Consider the following 22,500-nt stretch of genomic DNA (forward strand, 5'->3'; position numbering starts at 1 on the left):
AAAGAGAGGACTGGGTCCCACCTTCATGTGACCTAGACACAATGAGGCTATGGGACCTCTTAACCCTTAACATCTTATTATACTTTATTTCATCAGTTTACCTATCATTTGCATATATGTAAATCAGAATCGTGCTTCTTTTACACGTGTATAGATTTTGAATGTGATTGCCCTTAGCTGTATACAGAAGTTTCCTGTAGGTGTGCTGGAGTGTACAATTGTTGCATCGAAAGTATAATTAATTCGTGGGATTTTTTTACTTTGGGCTTTTACGATATTAATGATTATGTGTTCATTAATTTTTTTTTTCTCAAGGCCTGACTAAGCGCGTTGGGTTACGCTGCTGGTCAGGCGTCTGCTTGGCAGATGTGGTGTAGCGTATATGGATTTGTCCGAACGCAGTGACGCCTCCTTGAGCTACTGAAACTGAAACTCATGACATTCTATGACTTTTATATGTTTTTGCTTTACCTTATGTGTTTGTTTTATCTATTTTAAGTGTAAGATTTGTAAATGGCTTGAAGCTTGATCCTGCTTGTATCATATCGCCATACGAAAATATATAATGAATAATAATTATTATCACTACTGACGTTGCCATGTCAGTCTACAACAAAAGCCATTTCAGAACGGACGTAGATCGGGCATAGACACAGAAAGTGACCTGAAAGCTGCACTTAGAGAAAACATGAGGAGAAGGGTGGTGGTTGGGGGGCATATAAAGGGAGGTAAAATGAACAGACTACGAAACAAGAATGACTTCCCTTGTACGATTTTCTTCTTCTTCTTCTTCTTCTTCTTTCCTTAATTGTAATTATAGCTGTTCCAAATACTCATCTTTGGTTCCATCCTCCATTTATCATTTTTCTACTCACCATATAGTTAAGTTCCCCTCCTCTCCTGATGTTTTATCTGTTTATTTTTAATTTAGAACATCGAATCCTTCAAACCAGTACTTCTACTGGATGCCTACAACCACCAGTGTAATGTGAAACGAACCCATACACCCCTCTTCTCTCTGATAGTTCGTTAAACTCACCTGTACACCTCTTCAATAAGATGATCAGATCAGATTGGTATTCTTTTTGTTCCTCCATTTTGGTTATCCATAATGCATCTTCCCCCCCGGCCCGCCCCCCCCCTCCCGAAAACGTAGTATGGCTGCCTACTTGACGTAAAAACCCACTCGTACATACGAGTGAAGGTGGAAGTTGCTGCTCAGGAAATCAGAAGGGAAGAAGAAGAAGATGATGATGATGATGGTGATGATGATGAAAAAGGGGGAGGAAGAAGGAGGTGGAGGAGGAGATGAAAGAGGAGGAGGGGGAGGAGGAGGCGGCGGAAGAAGAAGGTGGTGAAAATAATGATGATGATGGTGACGATGAAGAAGATGATGAAGAAGAAGGAGGAGGAGGAAGAAGAAGAAGAGGATGAGCAGATGGAGGAGGAGGTGGCGGAAGAGGAAGAAGAAGAAGCAGAGAGGAGGAGGAGGAAGATGAAGATGATGATGATGATAATGAAGAACAAGAAGAAGGAGATGATGATGATGATGAAGGCGGAGGAGGTAGAAGAGATGGAGGAGGAGGCGGAAGAAGAAGATGATGATAATGATGATGACGGTAATGATGAAGAAAATAAAAAAGGAGGAGGAAGAAATAGGGTGAAGAGGAGGAGGTGGAAAAAGAAGGAGTAAAAGAAGAAAAAAAAGGTGATGATGATGATGATGATGATGAAGGTGATGATGAAAAAGGAGGAGGAAGAAGATGGAGGAGGAGACAGAGGAGAGGAAGAAGAAGAAGAAGAAATAACAACAACAACAACAACAACAATAACAACAACAAAAAGAAGAACAAGAGGAACAGGAAGAACAAGAACAAGAACAACACGCCGACATGAACGAACACCTGCCGCTGACCTGAGAGACTGGCAACGTTGACGACCCTGCCCTTGGAGTACCTGAGGAGCGGCAGGAAGGCCTTGGTGACCCGCACCACGCCCAGCACGTTGACGTCCAGGATCCTCTGGAACTGGTCCACAGAGCACCACTCGATCTCCGCCACCAGGCCCAGCCCCGCGTTGTTCACCACCGCCCACAGCTCTGGAACACACACACACACACACACACACACACACACACACACACACACACACGCATGCACGCACATGCAAACAGACGCAAAAACATATACATACACACACACGCATGCACACACACACACACATACACGCACGCACAAGCATGCGCACATACGCACATGCATACAGACACCAAAACACACACACACACACACACAGAGATATATATATATATATATATATATATATATATATATATATATATATATATATATATACACGCGCATGCACGCACGCACAAACACACGTTTTTTGCCAGACTTCACCAAAAGTTCTTTTGAATGTGTTATTAACAATTCCAATATGTTATTTGTTATTGCAGAAGGTTTGCTGCATTTGTTATAGTTGTTATAGTTGTTTGATGTTGGCGTTTATAATGTTTCCATTTTCCCCTAACGTTGTCTCTCCCTATTCACCCTCCACACATACACACACTTTTACCTCTCCCCTACCCACAACCCCTAACCCCACGGATTTTTTTGTGTTTTGTTGTGTGTGTGTGTGTGTGTGTGTGTGTGTGTGTGTGTGTGTGTATGTGTGTGTGTGTGTGTTTTGGGGGTGTTTTTTTTTGTTTTTGTTTTTTGGGTTTTTTTCCGTCTAATATCACTTCAAGTGGAAAGACGTTAAACTGAAGACAACAAACACATGCATACACAATAATATTTTATTTTATTGTCAGCTGCAAGAAAATAAAGAACAGTAGATTGTCTAGTGAACATGATCAGTACTCTGAAGTAGCTACAACTGAAAGAACACGGCTTGCTCATCGTACTGTGTGCTTACTGTACTGCCATCAATGGAAAGTACTGAACAGCAATAAAGAGAAGGAACTCACTTCATTTCACATCAAATAAAACCTGAAGCTGGGCAGATAGATATGTATACAGGACGGTGGCCTTCCGTTAAAGAAAAACCTTCTGAGTTCGGAGATGGATGAGGGAGTCTCCCGTCGGACCGATGGATGAGTAGGCAGGCAGGCTTATCTGTCGGTGTGTGTCCTCATGGGTGTTGAAGGGCTAGCTCGTCGTTCCAACATTAGCCTGGTTGCCTGACCAGCACAGGTCTTTTTTTTTTTTTTTAGTGAAGAGGAGTTGTGCAGTCCCTTCCCCACTCTCTCGCCTACCGACGCTCACAGTCCCACAGGTGCAGTTACTGCCACGTGTAGAACGGCCTCGGCAAGTGCAGGTTTTTTCTTCAGAGTTCCGTCTCCTAGGAGGACTTCCAGCCAAGGATAAGAGCTCCCCCTGCCCTTTGATCATCTTCTTCCGCCACAGCTGTTAGGAAAGGCTTCCTCCTCCGCCTGGTCCGCCTCTGGCAGGTAGTACTGGGTTACATGGTACCAGTAGCAAGGGCTATGCCGCTGACCTGACCGATGAGTTCGGAGATATGTTAAACAGTTAAAGCAGTTTCCAGCCTCACGCTCTGTCGGAAGAGTTGATCACATGCTACACATTAATTATTATCATTTATCGTGTTCCTGCATTGTGAAAAGCAAAACAAAATTCGTTTGAATAGGTCCCAGATATTATTATCTATATCATTACTTCGCATGGTTAGGATACGTCCTACGTTAAAACATGTCATGGAACAAGCAAAACAAAACAAATTTCTTCTTCTTCTTCTTCTTCGTACGTGTATGAGCGTTTTTACCCCGCCGTGCAGGGAGCCATACTCCGTTTTCTGGGGTTTGCATGCTGGGTGTTTTCTTGTTTCCATAACCCACCGAACGCTGACATGGATTACAGGATCTTAAATTTACGTATCTGTCTTCTGCTTCCGTATACACACGATGGGGGTTCAGACACAAGCAGGTCTGCATATATGTTGAGCTGTGAGCTGGGAAATCTGAAAAATCTCCACCATTTACCCACTAGGCGCCGTTACCGAGATTTGAACCCGGGACCCTCAGATTAAGGGTCCAACGCTTTAGCCACTCGGGTATTGCACCCGTCAACAAAACAAAACAAACACCACCAACAAAACAACCAACCTGCGTCCTTCAGGTGGGAACTGACGTAGGACTGCGCGCGCTGCACGTGAAAATCGTCAGTGACGTCAAGCTCGATGACGTGCAGCCGTGATGACGTCGACTGCTTCAGCTTGAGCGCCCCCTCGCGGTCTGGAGCCAGACAGCCGGCAAAGACCAGGTAGCCCACGTCATGCAGCCGTTTGGCCAGCATCTGACCAAAGCCACTGTCACAGCCTGTCGTCATCACAAAACAGGAAACACGTCAGCCAGGGACTTTCCTTCCACACCCTCCTCCTCCGCCACAGCATCCCCGACCAAACTACACTGTATGGGAAGGCAAGGCAAGGTAAGGTAAGGTAAGATATAGTAATGTAATGTAAGATAAGGTAAAGCAATGTCAGGTGAGACCACGTAAATGTAAGGTAAGATAAGGTAATGTAAGATATGGTAAAGTATGGTAATGTGAGGTTTGGTAAAGTATGGTAAGATAACAAAAGGTATGGTAAGGTAAAGTAAGGACATTTCAGATACGACTTCATTGTAAATAAATTTACACAAAATTTGTCTTTCGGCTCCAGTATCGCCTGATCCACCGGAGTAATCGCATGCTAGGATGATCCTCCTCTTCCTCCTCCTCCTCCTCCTCCTCCTTCTTCTTCTTCTTCTTCTTCTTCTTCTTCTTCTTCTTCCACTTGACGACCAACATCAGTATGTTGATGAAAATTGTCGTTTTGTGGGAGGTTGCCCGAGGGATGTGCTATTAATTGACAGGGGAGATGGAGCGCAGTCCACTGGTGCGTTAGCATCTCCAGCTAGGGCGATTCGGCTGTCGTAGCGGTCCCTGGGAATTTACACCCGATCGTTCTTTAGGTTTGGCTGTAAAATATCAATATAGGAATCCGAACCCTAACACCTTTGTCTTTCTGAAAGATGTGATATATGGGAAGCGTCAACAGTTTGACTGGATGTGGCTTGATTGGTGAATGAATTACTAAAAAAGGTGAACGTTTCCATAGCCTCGGGGCAATGTGGCATAGGAAGATGGCGCCCACTCTTTTTTTAGTTCCGCTGTATTGACCTTCCCCGACAGAACCCATTTACACCTGGGTGGAGTGAGGGAAATGGGAGTAAAGTGTCACCTTTTCTACGAAGGACACACACACACACACACCACCACCACCACCATGCATAAACGGGGCCTCGAACCCTGATCACTGGCAATCACTGGATCAGAAGTCCAACACCTAACCGTTTCTGCCACAGCATCTTAATAAATGACACGATGACTGTGCGCAATGAGGAGAAAGAGAACCATTACAAAAAAGTTCTCGAATGAATTAATGCTTTGTAAGTGCGCAGTTCTTACTTTTTTTTCTCCATCCTTCTTTTCATCCATCATATCATAACTTTTTGATGTACGTTCACTCTGTCCTGGTGTGGTTCTTTGAGGGGTAGGCCTACATAATTATATTCTTGGAGTCTAATTAGGGAGGGAGGCTGCGTTTTGTTGACACGGGAATGCTTTTCTTCCCTGAGCTGGCAGCCAAGGGCTTGATGAGCTCTCCACAGAGTGAAGCAGCTGCCACTTCAGTGCTGGTGCACCATGTTGAACCCTCCCCCCCCACCCCACCCAACCTCCATCCTCCCGCCAACCTCCACCCTATCCCCAACCCCCAACCCCTAACTTCCACCACACCCCTTCCCTTGGCGCAACTGCCAGCTTTCCCTGTGTCTGTGAAAGAATGCTATCTGTGTGTCTGTTAAAGAATGTCATTCAAAGCATAAGAATCATATCAAGTGTGTGTGTGTGTGTGTGTGTGCACGAGCGCATAGCTGCAATTCACTACACCACCAGTTTTGTCCGTCAAAACATCAGGAAAGCGTGGGACAGCGACTCACAATTCTGTGCAAGCAGAATCCGTCACTACTGAACAATGTATTGTCCCACTTGATAAAAACACGGACAGACCATGCCTTATGTGACGATCAGACGAATAAGTGTCGTTCATTAGGCCGTCAGTTGACTTCCAGTCACAAGGCAGTCATGACGTCGTATCGAAAACGCCCAACAATTAGTACCAATTAGTGACAGTACGTCAATAACACTGAGATCCTAAGACGTGTCTGGCCAGAGCCACAAAAGCTTCTTCTGTTTTTTTTTTACTATATCAATGAGAGACTTAAGTGGACATTCCTCCAGTGTTAGCTAACCAGTTTTGTTAATGGACAGACGGAGAATGGCAGACAGTGTGTGTGTGTGTGTGTGTGTGCGTGCGTGCGTGCGTGTGTGTGTGTGTGTGCGTGCGTGCGTGCGTGTGTGTGTGTGTGTGTGCGTGCGTGTCTGCATGCTTGTGTGCGTGCGTGCGTGCGTGCGTGTGTGTGTGTGCGTGCGCGCGTGTGTGTGTGTGTATGTGAATGCATGGGGACGTGTCATGAGCACCAGAGGGTCAGCGCTTTCCCCCCACTCACACCCACTGTTAGCTGACCCAGTATCATGTCTGCATGTGGGCCAAGGACCACTGGCTTTCAGTATTATTTAGAATGTACAAAAAATCCACCATTTAACACTTCCATCCGTTTAAAAAAAAAAAATGGTCCAAGAACTGAATCGCGTCAAAATGTAAAGAAATTCAAAAATGAATACTTGCAGGCCGGGTTCGAAGTGTTATTATTTTGTTTTAATCTAATTTTTACATCGACTGACATTGTCATGGTGTTTTTTTTCATACTGCAATGATGATGATGATGATGATGAGAAGGAGAAAAAGAAGAAGAAGAAGAATGCAGACTGACACTCACTCCTCCTAGACAGGTTCCATACCTACTACCATCGATACAGCCAACATTGCATTCAAGTACGGCATACCACACACAAGTAAGCACGCAAGTGCACACACAAACACGCCAGTGAACACACACACACACACACACACACACACACACACACACACACAGCGGAAGGTCAAGACACACATTAGTCAGTAAGATCGTGGGAATGGACAACACTTTGTATTCAGCAGACTACGATTATAGATCGAAAGTAAGTCACAAAGGTATGTGGACGGAGTAGAGGTTATGACATTTAAGACACATGGTAGCCAGCTTGTTATCGATCAAAAGAAATATGTCTGGCTGTGATCTGCATAGAATAATAAAGAATTTTTTTTTTCAAAAATTAAATAAATACTGATTGTCAAACTCGGTGCAGTGACCGTTCTTGCAGCCGTGTGGCATCAGTTCCCATGGCAACGACAACGCGTGATGAGGAATTTTCTCTTCTTGGATAGAAGGAAGGGAAGGGAAGGAGAAAAAGAAAAGCGAGGTATAGGAAAAACGAAACATGGTCGCTTGCTCTCTCTCTCTCTCTCTCTCTCTCTCTCTCTCTCTCTCTCTGTCTCTCTCTCTCTCTGTCTCTCTCTCTCTTCTCTTTCTCTCTCTCTTTCTCTCTCTCTCTTTCTCTCTCTCTCTTTCTCTCTCTCTCTCTCTCTCTCTCTCTCTCTGTCTCTGTCTCTCTCTCTCTTTCTCTCTCTCTCTCTCTCTCTCTCTCTCTCTCTCGCTCTCTCTCTCTCTTCTCTTCTCTTCTCCTCATTATATGTCATCTTTTCTTTATTCCCCTCTCCCTCCTCCCTCCTTTTTTTTTTTTTTTTTTTTTTTTTTCAATCCTCGTGCAAAAAATGACGCTGTGTTATTTCGCCAGCTGACTTCATTTCCACTTCTTCCTTTCTTTCTATTTTTATTCCTTCTTCTTGTAACAAGAAGTCTGCTTTGGTGAAGATTTGTTGTTTTTTTTATCGTTTTGAGGATACTTTTTTTCTTTCTTCCTTTCTTTCTTTTTTTTTTTTCTTTCTTTAGGGGATGATGAAGCGAAACAGATAACGAGAAAGAGAAAGGTGTGGAGAGGGAAAGATGGGGAAGGGGAATGGTGGGGGTTGGGGTGTGGAGTGGGAGGGGGGGGGGCAAAAGGGAAGAGAGATTCAAATTGACAAAAGCCAGACATGCACGCGTGTGTGGGGGTGCGCATTAGTTCGCACAACGTATTGTATTGTATTGTATTGTATTGTATTGTATTGTATTACTCTTTTTATTCACAACAGACTTCTCTGTGTGGAATTCAGCTGCTCTTACCAGGGAGAGCGCGTCGCTGCAATGACAGAGCCACCCTTTTTTTCTTTTTTTCTTTTTTTTCTTTTTTGTTTGTTTGTTTTGTTGCTGTTATTTTTTGCAAGTGTAATTGTTCTTCCTGTCAAAGTGGATTTTTCTACAGAATTTTGCCCGGGACGACACTTTTGTTGCCGAGGGTTCTTTTACGTGTGCACTAAGTGCATGCAGCACACGGGACCTCAGTTTATCTTCTCATCTGAATGAGTAGCGTCCAAACCACCAAACCATCACTCAAGGTCTTGTGGAGGATGGAGAAAACGCTGGTGAGTGTGGATATCGAACCAGTGCGCTCAAATTCCATCGCATCCGAGTCGAACGCGTTACCACCACTGAGGCCAACACTCCACTACCAGGCCATTTTTATTCTTATTTTATTTTTACTCATCATTTTGCCTCCCACGCGTCTATCATTTTACTAGGCCAATATTCTAATGTATTTACTTACTTGGATATTTTGTTAAATTATTTCACTTCTCCAGTAGTAGTTGTAGTAGTAGTAGTAGCAGTAGTAGCAGTAGTAGCAGCAGCAGCATTATCATTATTGTTGTTGTTGTTGTTTATAATCAGCATTTTTTTTCAATTTTCCTTTTACATGTAGACAAATGTGCAACAACAAATACAACAACAACAAATTCACACCATGTACCATCGTAATAAAATAAAGACATTCATTATAATAAGTAAAATAGGATAACGTAGATAGAGCATCTGTCAATGGAAGAGTTATGCTAGAGTCAGCAACGACAGTTTACCCCTGAATCAATCACATCAATCATCAGATAATGATATTTATCACACACAAAAAAAAGAAAAAAAAAAAGAAAAGAAAAAGAAAACACACACATACAAAAACGTCATCACACCAAAGATCCCATGGGAAGAAGTGTATTTGTATTCCTTTTTATCACGTCAGATTTCTCTGTGTGAAATTCGGGCTGCTCTCCCCAGGGAGAGCGCCTCGCTACACTACAGCGCCACCTTTTTTTCTTTTCTTTTTTTTCCTGCGTGTAGTTTTATTTGTTTTTCCTATCGAAGTGGATTTTTCTAAAGAATTTTGCCAGGAACAACCCATTTGTTGCCGTGGGTTCTTTTACATGCATGCTGCACACGGGACCTCGGTTTATCGTCTCATCCGAATGACTAGCGTCCAGACCACCACTCAAGGTCTAGTGGAAGGGGAGAAAATATCGGCGGCTGAACCGTGATTCGAACCAGCGCACTCACATTCTCTCGCTTCCAAGGCGGACGCGTTACCTCTAGGCCATCACTCCACTCCAGTGGTTATAATGAAGACATTTGAAAATAATACAAGTATTTACTAGTGGGGAGAAGAAAACATCGGCATATAAAAATTTGCACATCAAATCTGTATACATGTTGTTGTTGTTATCTCTTCTTTTTTCTTTTTTTTTTAATGTTTTATACAAACCTATGATAGGCTTTCATGACCCTGACCAATTCGTTGGGTTTATACGTAGGTCGGACATCTGCTTGTTTTCTTTTTTTTCTGTTCCTTTTTTTTGGGGGGGGAGTGGGGTGGTAGCAGATGTGGTGTATCATATATGAATCAGTCCACACGCACTGTCACGTCCTTGGGACTGAAACTGAAACAGGCGATGGCGGCCTTAGGTTGCGAAATGTTAGTGTTCAGTTCTGCTGTGCCACTTAACATTCTCAAAGCGCACAACAAGCTGCATCGCTCCCTGTGTCACCAAGTAAGGGGACAACAAGTTCAGTGTAGACGCGATCGACAGTCAGTCCTTGGTTTATGTAAATATTCATTTATTCATTTATCTTATTATTACTATTATTGTTCATATCATCATTTATATTAAGTTATATAACTGTTTATCTATTTCTTTATTTCTACATTTGATCAGTTTTGTTTGTTTGTATTTTCACTTATTTGTTTACTTATTTTGTTTATTCATATATTTTATCATGATACTTACGCGCGTGTCTGTGTGCGTGCGTGCATGTGTGTAAGTGCGTGTGTGCGTGCGAGGTGGTTTTCTTGTGATTTTTTTTTTAAGGTATGCAGCGGCTGATGACCTATGTCAGCAAAAAAAAATTTTTTAAGTCTTGAACAACATGAACGACCTTCCAGCAAACTGAACGGTCATCTGTCACCAAGGAAAAAACAGCAATAAAAGATTTTTTATTTTTTTTTTTTTTTTTTTAAATTAACTCATGAAGGAAGCAAGAACTTTCGCTCAACAAATTACCTGACCCGAGAAGCACCCATGTGATTATCTGTCGGTGTGTGTGTCGTTCCGACATTAGCCTGGTTGCCTGACCAGCGCAGGTGACGTTTTTTGTTGTTTTTTTGTTTTGCTTTTTTTTGTTTTGTTTTGTTTGTTTTTTTAGTGAAGAGGAGTTGTGCAGTCCCTTCCCCACTCTCTCGCCTACCAAGGCTCACAGTCCCACAGGTGCAGATACTGCCACGTGTAGAACGGCCTCGGCAGGTGCAGGTTTTTTCTTCGGAGTTCCGTCTCCTAGGAGGACTTCCAGCCAAGGATAAGAGCTCCCCCTGCCCTTTGGTCATCCTCTTCCGCCTTCACAGCCGTTGGGAAAGGTTTCCTCCTCCGCCTGGTCCGTCGTTGGAAAACTTCACATGCGGCAGGTAGTACTGGGTTACATGGTACCAGCAGCAAGGGCTCAGTATGCCCCTGACCTGACCCCAGTACTAACTACTAACTACATCTACGTCTTGCTCACCTGTGATGACCACCGCCTTGCCTGCAGGGTCCACCCTGGCAGGGGCCGGGGCTGGAAGCAGGTAGACGGCACAGCCCACAGCGGCACCGTAGGACAGCAGGCAGTGGAAGGGGTGGCTGTCTAGCCAGGGGGAGAGGCAGGAGGGGGGGTGGAGGTAAACAGCGGCCCCCACCCCCACCGCCGCCACCACCGTTCCCAGTCTCAGCATAACGGCCTGTAGGTTCAGACAGACACAGTGTTGTAATAAACAAAACGTTTCGTTGTTGTTTTTTTCCTCCTTCCCTGATTAAGCTATGTGGCAGCGCTTCAAAACTTCTTGTGAATGAAGCGGTGTGACCTGGGTTGGTAACGTTGTGTGAGTGTGTGTGTGTGTGTGTGTGTGTGTGTGTGCTTGTGTCTGCCATTCGGATGAGGCGAAAAACCGAGGTCCCGTGCGCATCGTGCACTTAGTACACTAAAAGAACTCATGGCTGTCGCTAGAAAAATTATGTACAAAAAGTCCACTTTGATAGGAAAATTAATATACGTGCACACAGAAAGAAAAAAAAAGTGAGAGAGAAAAGGTGGCGCTGCGCGATGGCGACGCACTATCCCCCAAGGAGGGCAGCCAAAGTTCACACACTAAAATCTGTTGTGATTAAAAAAAAAATAGTACAACAAAATGCAATAAACGACAATACAATACAATGCAATACAACGATTTGTAAATAAATCGACATAAAGAGATGAGTATTTTTTTTAAAAATCTTCCCTCGATTTTATCATTTGCCAACCCATTTAAGCCCCTTCAAGACCGACATCGTTTCGTATTACCAATGACGTCAATTGAGCACACACACACACACACACACACACACACCACACACACACACACACGAAAAGCTACTTAGAAATAAAAGAACTAAAACGAAATCACGAAGACTGGATATCAGTGACCGATAAGCTCTTTATTGACACAGGCAGCCAGTTTCGCAACCACTTCACAAACGTATTTACCCCTAAAAGCATTTTACCGAAGCCATGTGTGTGTATTGTTTTTTGTTTTGTTTTTTATACTGTGTTTGCATTTGGTTCTGATTTCCGTCTCTTTGCGCGTACACGGTGTGTGTGGGTGGAGGGGGTGGGTGCTCGCGCACGCATTTTAGATCACTGATATTTTGTACAGGTATATGCGAGGATAAATTACGTGTACGAGAATAAACTGATTTGTCTGCAATTCTTATGTAATGTGGTGTTCGACAGCTGAAAAGAAAACTCATAGACTTTCTTTACTCTGTGTTTGTGTGAGGAGGGTGGTAGTGGGTCTGGGGGGCGCGTTCGTACGCGCACACATGTTTATACAGTACATATTTGCGATACTTGAAATGTTAGCTCGTCTTCAGTTCAACGTGTGTTCACAAAATCAGTCACTTCATTCACACGCAAAATACAACCGCAGTCCGGAAAAAACAAAACAAAAGCGCATATGCGAAAACGCACACGGAGTGTGTGTAGGGGTGGGGTGGGGGAGATTTCACTGAAGCAACAAACGATGCCGCCTGCACACTCGGTCCGCAATCCTGCACCCATTTTCACAGCTCCGGGGAATTATTTTTTTCTTATTCTGTTTTGTTATCTTTTGTTTTGTTTTATTGCATTTCATTTTATTTCACTTGTTCATTTATTTATTTTGGAGAGGGGAGTGCGTTTCATGGAAGTTTCCGCTTCCGTTGTTTTGTTAAGCATCAGAACCACGACACCTGGTGTGTCTTTACTGCACGCTGTAATCCGACTTCCGTTTCCGCCGCACGAATGTACGCAAATGAAGACTGAATAGCTCGATCACGTTTAACCCCTTAACTGCTGCTCACGACTACGCTCGTCAATGAAGGGGCTGTCACCTCACTGGGATAATAAATCCGAGCTGACGGCTCAGGGTGTCAGACATCTTTTCTTTGTTTTCTTTGACTGCTTCTTCTTACGATACCATTACTTTTGGTTCAGCACAATCAGTATGCCATTTAAAAGCGCACGGGGCGGGCGCAATAGCCGAATGGTTAAAGCGTTGGACTTTCAATCTGAGGGTCCAGGGTTCGAATCTCGGTAACGGTGCCTGGTGGGTAAAGGGTGGAGATTTTTCCGATCTCCCGGTCAGCATATGTGCAGCCTTGCCAGTGCATGAACACCCTTCGTGTGTATACGCAAGCAAAAAATCAAATACGCACATTAAAGATCCTGTAATCCATGTCAGTGTTCGGTGGGTTATTGAAACAAGAATATACCCAGCATGCACACCCCCGAAAACGGAGTATGGCTGCCTACATGGCGGGGTAAAAACGGTCGTACACGTAAAAGCCCGTTCGTGTACATACGAGTGAGCGTGGGAGTTGCAGCCCACTAACGCAGAAGAAGAAGAAGAAGAAAAAGCACACAGAAATTAGAAATTGCACTTGAAATCAAACCATGCCACACACTGATCGTAAGGTTCAGCAGTCATGGGGTTAAGGACTCAGTATTCATTCGCGTTCTCGTAAAATGTGATGGTTTCTTAATCACCCAGGTGTGGGTGGTACCTGATTTCAGTTGAGGAAAATCTAAGCGGCGGAAGGAGAGGATTGGGCCCCGCGGCCTTTCTATGCCGAGCCCTGGACACAGTGAATGTACAATGCACTGCCCCGATGACCATGAAACTATGACCTTTAACTTGATCAGCTAAGAGGGAGACCAAAAGAATCTTGGTAAAAGTCGTCTTACGTGGGATAACAGAGGCGACATATCGAGCAACAGGCCCTTCTTCAGGCAAAAAAATAAAAAAAATAAAATAAAATTTAAATTTTTTTTTTTTTTTTTTTTTTTTTTTAAATCAGCTAAATTCCAGATGAAGGTTTTTAGAGAACGCGTCGGATCCATGCTACAGCTTCTGTTGTCGTACTGGAAGCTGTAGAGTTACGGTTCACGTTCTCCTCGTGATGGCCTTGACCTTGACCTCCAGTCGCTGTGAAGTGAACCCATCTTGAGAACCCTTTGCTGACGTTCGGCCGACTGCACAGTCAGGATGATGAAGGCATCATCTCCTCATCAACCAAGGCCATGACCGCTGATGGCAATGTCTGCCAGCTCTGGCTCTGTCTGTCTGTCTCCCTCCCCCCCCAGGCCCCCCACCCCCGCCCCCACCCTCTCTCTCTACCTCTACCTCCCTCCCTCTCTTTCTTTCTTTCTGACGTTTTCAAACATAAATGTTACTTTTAACATAATTAGGTTATGTGCATGCTTTCGTTTAAACCTTTTAGTGTGTGTGCGTGTGTCTCTGTGTGTGTGAGAGAGAAAGAGAGAGAGAGCATGGTTGGTTTTTTGTTGGTTTTTTTTGTTGTTGTTTTTTTTTTTGGGGGGGGGTGGTTTTTGTTGGGGTTTTTCTTCTTCTTCTTTTTTTTTCTTTTCTTGTACTTGCTTATTGTGCGTTTTTTCCTTGAGGGCTGGTTGTACAATAAATAATTGTTCTTACTTCACCACCCTCGTGAAATAAAAATTCGGTTCGTTTCGTTTCGCTTCATATTCTCTCTCTCTCTCTCTCTCTCTCTCTCTCTCTCTCTCTCTCTGAGGTCTGTCAGTTGGGTGTCTGACACGCCTGATGAATTCCTTTGATTGTCCGTCCGTGACTTGATCGCACATTTAAGTTCACAGTCTCAGTCTCAGTGCTGTTTACTTAACCCACTACAACTTGAACTCACTTTGGTGATCGCCTGTTTGCTTTCACGTAAGCTGTGTTTGCATTATCTGTTGTTGTTTTTATATCCATCCTCCCCCCCGCCCACCCTGTGTGTGTGTGTGTGTTGTAAAAGCCAAGAAAGGAAGCACTTTGCATGTCCCAAACACTGCTTTCTGTGTTCATTCAGGTATGTTCAGTTTCTGATATCTGAAAGTACATTTACTGTCCAGAAAAATAATTATCATGGAACAGCTGTCCAATATTCAACATTCGCTTGCTTGCTTTTTTTTTTTTTTTTTTTTTTTTGCAAATTTGCTCTTTTGTCCATCTATATGTTTATCCATTTTCATTGAACGTTTTCAGTTCCGGACACACACAGAGGGCAGACTGTTCTGCAGAAACTACAAAGCCACAGCGTAGGTATAATATCACACACACACACACACACACACACACACACACACACACACACACACACACACACACACAGACATACATAAGAGAGAGAGAGACATACATACATACATTACATGTGTGTTATATACAACAGTAGCGTGTGCATGAATAGAGAGAAGTGGCTCGACAAATTGAGAGAGAGGGGTGCGGGGGGGCAGAGAGGGAGAAAGATAGACAGAGGCAGACAGACAGACAGACAGACAGAGAAAGGAAGAAAGAAGGAGAGTCTCCCCCCCCTCCCCCACCCTCCCCAGCACAACAGGATCCCATTTAGTCTCTAGTCTGTTCCAATGCTTCATTTCCTCTCCAAACAACTGACAGCACATGCCCTGAAACAGGTGAAGTGAAATGAAAACAAAACCCCTTCAGCCAGTAAACCAGCACTATCACAGCAAAGTGAGAGCTGTGTCATCAATGGTTTCTCCTCTGTAATTAGAATTCGTTTCCAGCGTAATCTTTTCTGAAGGCCTATGACTCTCAAACCAGGAGGCAATATTGCACTTGCTCTTAGTGTTACAACTTTGGGGGGCTATTGGCCTTTGCCGACCATCCCTAACACAGACTGTCCTAAAGTCCTCTTGGTCGAGGGAGGAGGGATGTAACTTTGGCAAGACACAACACTACAATCGATTTCCAGCCCAGATAGTCGGGGCAGCAGTAAAGGAATCCGACATATGATATTTCTTATTGTGTATATTTATTTCAAATATTTACATGTGTATGTTTTATTTTTACGTGCAGTCGAATATATATATATATATATATATATATATATATATATATATATATATATATATATATATATACACTGTTAAAGTTGTTTCTTGTATCTAGCACCTTGTTTGCTTGCTCTGACAACACGAGCATGTAGAGACCTGTTAGCTGATCAGGATTGTGTCTTGACGGGTAGCATCATTATTATGCTAGGATGCATAGTCTCACATGTCAATACATCTCCATACTAGCAACGCTACCATGGCTTCATCGACAGTTATCATAGATTTATGAGAAGAAAAAAAAGTAAAACAACGTATGCCAGATGAAGTGGATTCACGTCGTGTTCACGTGGTGGTGACTGACCTCAATTTCGGGTTTCCCACCACTTGAATGCGTGTGGAAAGTTACGTTGGTGTGTTGGCGGATTTATAGGGACAGTAGTCAGTTTGAAGGACGTGGTGGCTGTCTCCACTCCAGCAGCGGTAGGAACTGGCAGGAACTGGGTTTCTCTGGCTCTGTGATAAAGCAGTGATTGTTGTCACATGGGGCTCTACTCACCAAGTGCTGTCCTGTGCACGTTGAATCACACAGGCACTAGCAGACGTGGGCCACTGTTGTGACTCAGCGGCCGTACGCTCTCTCTCTCTCTCTCTCTCTCCCTTCATCCTTCTCTCTTTCTCTCTCTCTCTCTCTCTCTCTCTCTCTCTCTCTCTCTCTCTCTCTCTGCCACACACACACACACACACACACACACACACTTTCTCTCTCTCTCTCTCTCTTTCTTCCCCCTTCTCTCTCTCTCTCTCTGCCACACACACACACACTTTCTCTCTCTCTCTCTCTCTCTCTCTCTCTCTCTCTCCCTCTCTCTCTTTCACTCTCTCTGGCAATAAAACAATCTCTCTCTCTCTCTCTCTCTCTCTCTCCCCCACCTCTCTCTCTCTCTCTCTCTCTCTCTCTCTCTCTCTCAATTTTTCGAGATTTCTCTTCCATGCAAAGAACAGCAGAGGGAAGCGTTTCAGAGATAGCATCAGTTTGGATATATTCAAGATTTGAACATTGCTTCTTCGTCCATCCCATTACACGACCCCTACCCATCCCTCCACCCCCATTTGTGGTGGTGTGTATGAGGGCCTATGGCGACAGCCAGCAATGTCCATGTCTCACATCCATATAGCAGTATGGAGACAACCAGCGCCAAAAAGGACATTGTTCTGTTCTGAGGCCAAGTCGTGTCTCTGACCCGGCAGTCAGGCTCAGAACCACTGACCATCAGGAAAAGATCGCGTCGGCCCTTTTTTGACTCACTTGTGTAAACAAAGTGAGTCTATGTTTTAACCCGGTGTTCGGTTGTCTGTGTGTGTGTGTGTGTGTGTGTGTGTGTGTGTGTGTGTGCCCGTGTGTCTGTGTGTCCGTGGTAAACTTTAACATTGACATTTTCTCTGCAAATACTTTGTCAGTTGACACCAAATTAGGCATAAAAATAGGAAAAATTCAGTTCTTTCCAGTCATCTTGTTTAAAACAATATTGCACCTCTGGGATGGGCACAAAAACAAAAAAAAAAGAAGCCTAATTATATTCAAACTGCATTTACTGTTATATTTATATTTTTTGTATTCTCTAAACTTGGCATTTTGATCTCATATTCTGACACAACAACAAGAGCAGTCATTATTATCATTTTTTGTTCAAACGGGAACTTCTTTTGCTAAGCATGGAATTTTTATTTATTTTGCAAACGTTTTTGGTGCAGATAGTAAAAAAGGGAAATTACTCTGTAATTAATGCAAGGGGACTTAATTTATCACAAGTGAGTCTTGAAGGCCTTGCCTCTCTTGTTTCCCCTGTCGTCACTTCACTGAGGGCACAGAGTTTGTGTTGTCAACGCAGCATTTAGATGTCGGTGGAAACTAATCACCGTTCAGCATCAACTTCAATTCTTACTGTCTCCTTTCTACGTATCACTTAGTTCTTTCAGTCTTTTTACCGCCCTCTTTCCATGTACAGTTTCTCTACTTGCAGTTCTTTCCTATCCAGCACTGTGAGTAACGTCCACAAGAAACCGCGACTTTCTTTCTGGCTGAGGGTTAACTCACTCGGGACAACTAAACTGTCCTCTTCCTCCTTCTCCCTTCCTCTCCCCCACAGAGAAGCCGTGTAAGACCAGTGGGTATCTGACTGGCCCAGGCCATAACTTTCGTCGTTAGACTTACGGTGGTCTTTGTCTTCATCCACCTCTTCCATGTGAGAACCTTTCGCTTTCAACATTTTGATGTGGTGGTGTGTCCATCGGGATCGATGATGACCATCGTTGTCATCCAGATGGGGGATGGGGGGAGGGTGGGGGGGGGATGCTCATGAATCTATCTGTGAGTGCGCAGATGGCTGAATAGTCCAATCTGCGCACGAAATGTTCGCTGACACTATCATCGTCGCCGCTTTTTTATCGTTTGTACCAATTTCAGTTTCAGTTTCAGTAGCTCAAGGAGGCGTCACTGCGTTCGGACAAATCCATATACGCTACACCACATCTGCCAAGCAGATGCCTGACCAGCAGCGTAACACAACGCGCTTAGTCAGGCCTTGAGAAAAAAAAAATTTGTTTGTACCAAGAGAGTTAACTAAACGATACCTTCCTGAATTTAACAATTCCAGTGTGTCCCGGACGGCTCATTAGCAAAGCTACAAAACGAAACATAAGGCTGGGATCATCACCTACACTTCAGTCCACGTCCTGAGTGCGACTTTTCAGTGTCACTGACTGCATACGCGTACAGTCAAAACATGTCCAGGACTATACGCTGACAATACTGTAGAAACTTGTATATCAATTTCATCACAAGTAGGTGATTCTTTACAGGAGGGAAACTGCTGGAGCGCATGTCAATAGAGTGAGGCTGGCCCTGTTACGGAGATCATGCTAACTGTCGCACGCGCTAAACTGATCGTATGTTGTTATTTTTTCTTCAACAACGAAAGGACTTTACAGTAAGAGAACGCTTACCAGTTATTTAGTGATGAAAAAAAAAATGCAAACTTGCTTCTAAAATGACTTGCATTTGTGGTAATGTAGTTAACATGTCCCAAAGAAATGTCCGGAAATAGTTCAGTGTTTTCTAGATGCCTTTTACATTGAGAACATTGCATTCAATGCCTTGTCATCTTGTTTTTCTTTTGTTTTGTTTTTCCCATGGGAAATATGGAAATGAACTTGTTCTACTACTGATTTAAACACTGATATAATATTCTCTCTCTCTCTCTCTCTCTCACACACACACACACACACACACACACACACTCCTGAACACTGAATTTTTCATGACACACACACACACATTGTAGAACACGTCACAACATACACACACACTGTCTCTCTCTTTCTCACACACACACACACACACACACACACACGCCCCCGCACACCCACACACGCTTTACTCATCTTTGTACATTCCACTCGACTTGACCAGGAAGCAGGTCAGGTTTGATCTCTCATACCTCACACAGCGTAGCTTCCAATCAGGAAATCACGTGTTTTCTCATTATCAGTCATTTACCGAGACTAACCGACACAGAGTGACCATTCCCCACCGCCAGGGGTCGACTAGAAATGTCGGCCTTCTGTATGCGGTGTTTTTCTTGAGTATCAATTTCCTGGTTTTGATTGTATCACACTGACACACTCCTCCTACACACACTGGCACACACATACACACACACACAAGTATAAACACACACACGTACACACACACACACAAACATACACACACACACAAACGCACACAAGCAAGCACACAAGCAAGCACACACACACACACACACACACACACACACACACACACACACACACACACACACACACACACACAAACGCACACGCACACAAACGCACACGCACACAAGCAAGCACACACACACAAACACACACACACACACACGCACACACACACACACACACACACACACCACACACACACACACACACACACACACACACACACACACACACACACACACACACACACACACACACACACACACAAAAGATGGAGATACGCAACGTCTGAAGCCAGACTGCTAAGTTATTGTACAAAAAAAAAAAATAAAAAAAAAATAAAAAAATCTACTGCAAGAAGCAGCACGAGCAAGAAGTAGTAAGCTCAACCCTTGTGTCCCGGCGACTTCTTCGCACACCCCTGAAAAGGAAGACAAGCCCAAAGAAGCCAGAGGGCAGGAGAAACCTGTCCAACCAAAGAGCAAGTCCCAGAAGAGCCCCAGCAACCCAGAGCCCGGACCCGTAGAGTTTCACTTTCAGTTTCAGTTTCAGTAGCTCAAGGAGGCGTCACTGCGTTCAGACAAATCCATATACGCTACCCCACATCTGCCAAGCAGATGCCTGACCAGCAGCGTAACCCAACGCGCTTAGTCAGGCCTTGAAAAAAAAAGTAAATAAATAATAGATAAATACATAAAAAAAGAACTAATACCAATAATAATAATATGTATAAGGCGCAAAAACTTGATGAAGTCAACTATAAGCGTACATAAATAAATAAATAAATAATATTTTTAAAGTAATAATAATAATAATAAATAAATACAAAAGACAACAATGATGATGAATAAGGAAATAAATGTAAAACATGCAGACACACATTCACACATACACACACATATTCATAACAGATATTCACCAAACATGCAGTTTCACAGATGTGAAAGCACAGTCAAATACACATAAACGTACATGAGCCCCAACACACACACACACACACACACACGCACATTACCCTGCACCCCCCTCAACCCCCCTCCTCCACACACTCATTTCTAGGCTATGTATTGCAGCTTCCACGGCACACACACACACACACACACACACAAACGCACACGCACACAAACGCACACGCACACAAGCACACACACACACACACACACACACACACACACACACACAAGACGGAGACAGTCAACGTCTGAAGCCAGACTGCTAAGTTATTGTAAAAAAAATAATAAATAAAAAAAAAGAAAGAAATCTACTGCCATGACTAGGACAACACGAGCAAGAAGTAGTAAGCTCAACCCTTGTGTCCCGGCGACTTCTTCGCACACCCCTGAAAAGGAAGACAAGCTCAAAGAAGCCAGAGGGCAGGAGAAACCTATCCAACCAAAGAGCAAGTCCCAGAAGAGCCCCAGCAACCCAGAGCCCGGACCCGTAGAGTTTCACTTTCAGTTTCAGTTTCAGTAGCTCAAGGAGGCGTCACTGCGTTCGGACAAATCCATATACGCTACCCCACATCTGCCAAGCGGATGCCTGACCAGCAGCGTAACCCAACGCGCTTAGTCAGGCCTTGGGAAAAAAAAAGTAAATAAATAATTGATAAATACATAAAAAAAGAACTAATGCCAATAATAATAATATGTATAAGGCGCAAAAACTTGATTAAGTCAACTACAAGCGTACATAAATAAATAAATAACATTTTTAAAGTAATAATAATAATAATGATAATAAATAAATAAATAAATTCAAAAAAAAGACAACAATGATGATAAATAAGCAAATAAATGTAAAACATGAAGACACACATTCACACATACACACACATATGCATAACAGATATGCACCAAACATGCAGTTTCACAGATGTGAAAGCACAGTCAAATACACATAAACGTACATGAGCCCCAACACACACATACACACACACACACACACACACACACATTACCCTGCACCCCCCTCTACCCCCCTCCTCCACACACTCATTTCTAGGCTATGTATTGCAGCTTCCACGGCACACACACACACACACACACACACAAACGCACACGCACACAAACGCACACGCACACAAGCACACACACACAAGCACACACACACACACACACACACACACACACACACACAAGATGGAGATACGCAACGTCTGAAGCCAGACTGCTAAATTATTGTGAAAAAAAAAAAAATCTACTGCCATGACTAGGACAACACGAGCAAGAAGTAGTAAGCTCAACCCTCATGTCCCGGCGACTTCTTCGCACACCCCTGAAAAGGAAGACAAGCCCACAGAAGCCAGAGAGCAGGAGAAACCTATCCAACCAAAGAGCAAGTCCCAGAAGAGCCCCAGCAACCCAGAGCCCGGACCCGTAGAGTTTCAGTTTCAGTTTCAGTAGCTCAAGGAGGCGTCACTGCGTTCGGACAAATCCATATACGCTACCCCACATCTGCCAAGCAGATGCCTGACCAGCAGCGTAACCCAACGCGCTTAGTCAGGCCTTGAAAAAAAAAGTAAATAAATAATAGATAAATACATAAAAAAAGAACTAATACCAATAATAATAATATGTATAAGGCGCAAAAACTTGATGAAGTCAACTATAAGCGTACATAAATAAATAAATAAATAATATTTTTAAAGTAATAATAATAATAATAAATAAATACAAAAGACAACAATGATGATGAATAAGGAAATAAATGTAAAACATGCAGACACACATTCACACATACACACACATATGCATAACAGATATGCACCAAACATCTATGGTGCTCACATAACAGCCGATCATATACCAACTTGCGATATGTCATACGCCACCTCTTCCTGCTATACCAATCACTCGTCCTCAGTGTGATCGACTACGGACTTG

General features: G+C 43.5%; 1 protein-coding gene across 2 annotated transcripts in view; it reads right to left on the minus strand.

Annotated features, from left to right (window-relative positions):
- LOC143285504 (short-chain dehydrogenase/reductase family 9C member 7-like) overlaps positions 1-22,500 on the minus strand; it is a 36,558-nt gene that overhangs the window by 7,377 nt on the left and 6,681 nt on the right. Inside the window, exons 2-5 of one of the 2 annotated variants that reach the window (XM_076592849.1) lie at positions 16,206-16,357; positions 10,985-11,198; positions 4,127-4,339; positions 1,916-2,098 (exon numbers count right to left, since the gene is read on the minus strand). In XM_076592849.1, coding sequence (XP_076448964.1) covers positions 1,916-2,098; positions 4,127-4,339; positions 10,985-11,192 — 604 coding nt within the window. In that variant the 5' untranslated portion in view covers positions 11,193-11,198; positions 16,206-16,357. The remainder of the gene's footprint in view (positions 1-1,915; positions 2,099-4,126; positions 4,340-10,984; positions 11,199-16,205; positions 16,358-22,500) is intronic. The other variant, XM_076592841.1, reaches the window with a different exon arrangement.

The sequence above is a fragment of the Babylonia areolata genome, chromosome 1 (assembly GCF_041734735.1).
Source record: "Babylonia areolata isolate BAREFJ2019XMU chromosome 1, ASM4173473v1, whole genome shotgun sequence".
NCBI lineage: Eukaryota > Metazoa > Mollusca > Gastropoda > Neogastropoda > Buccinidae > Babylonia > Babylonia areolata.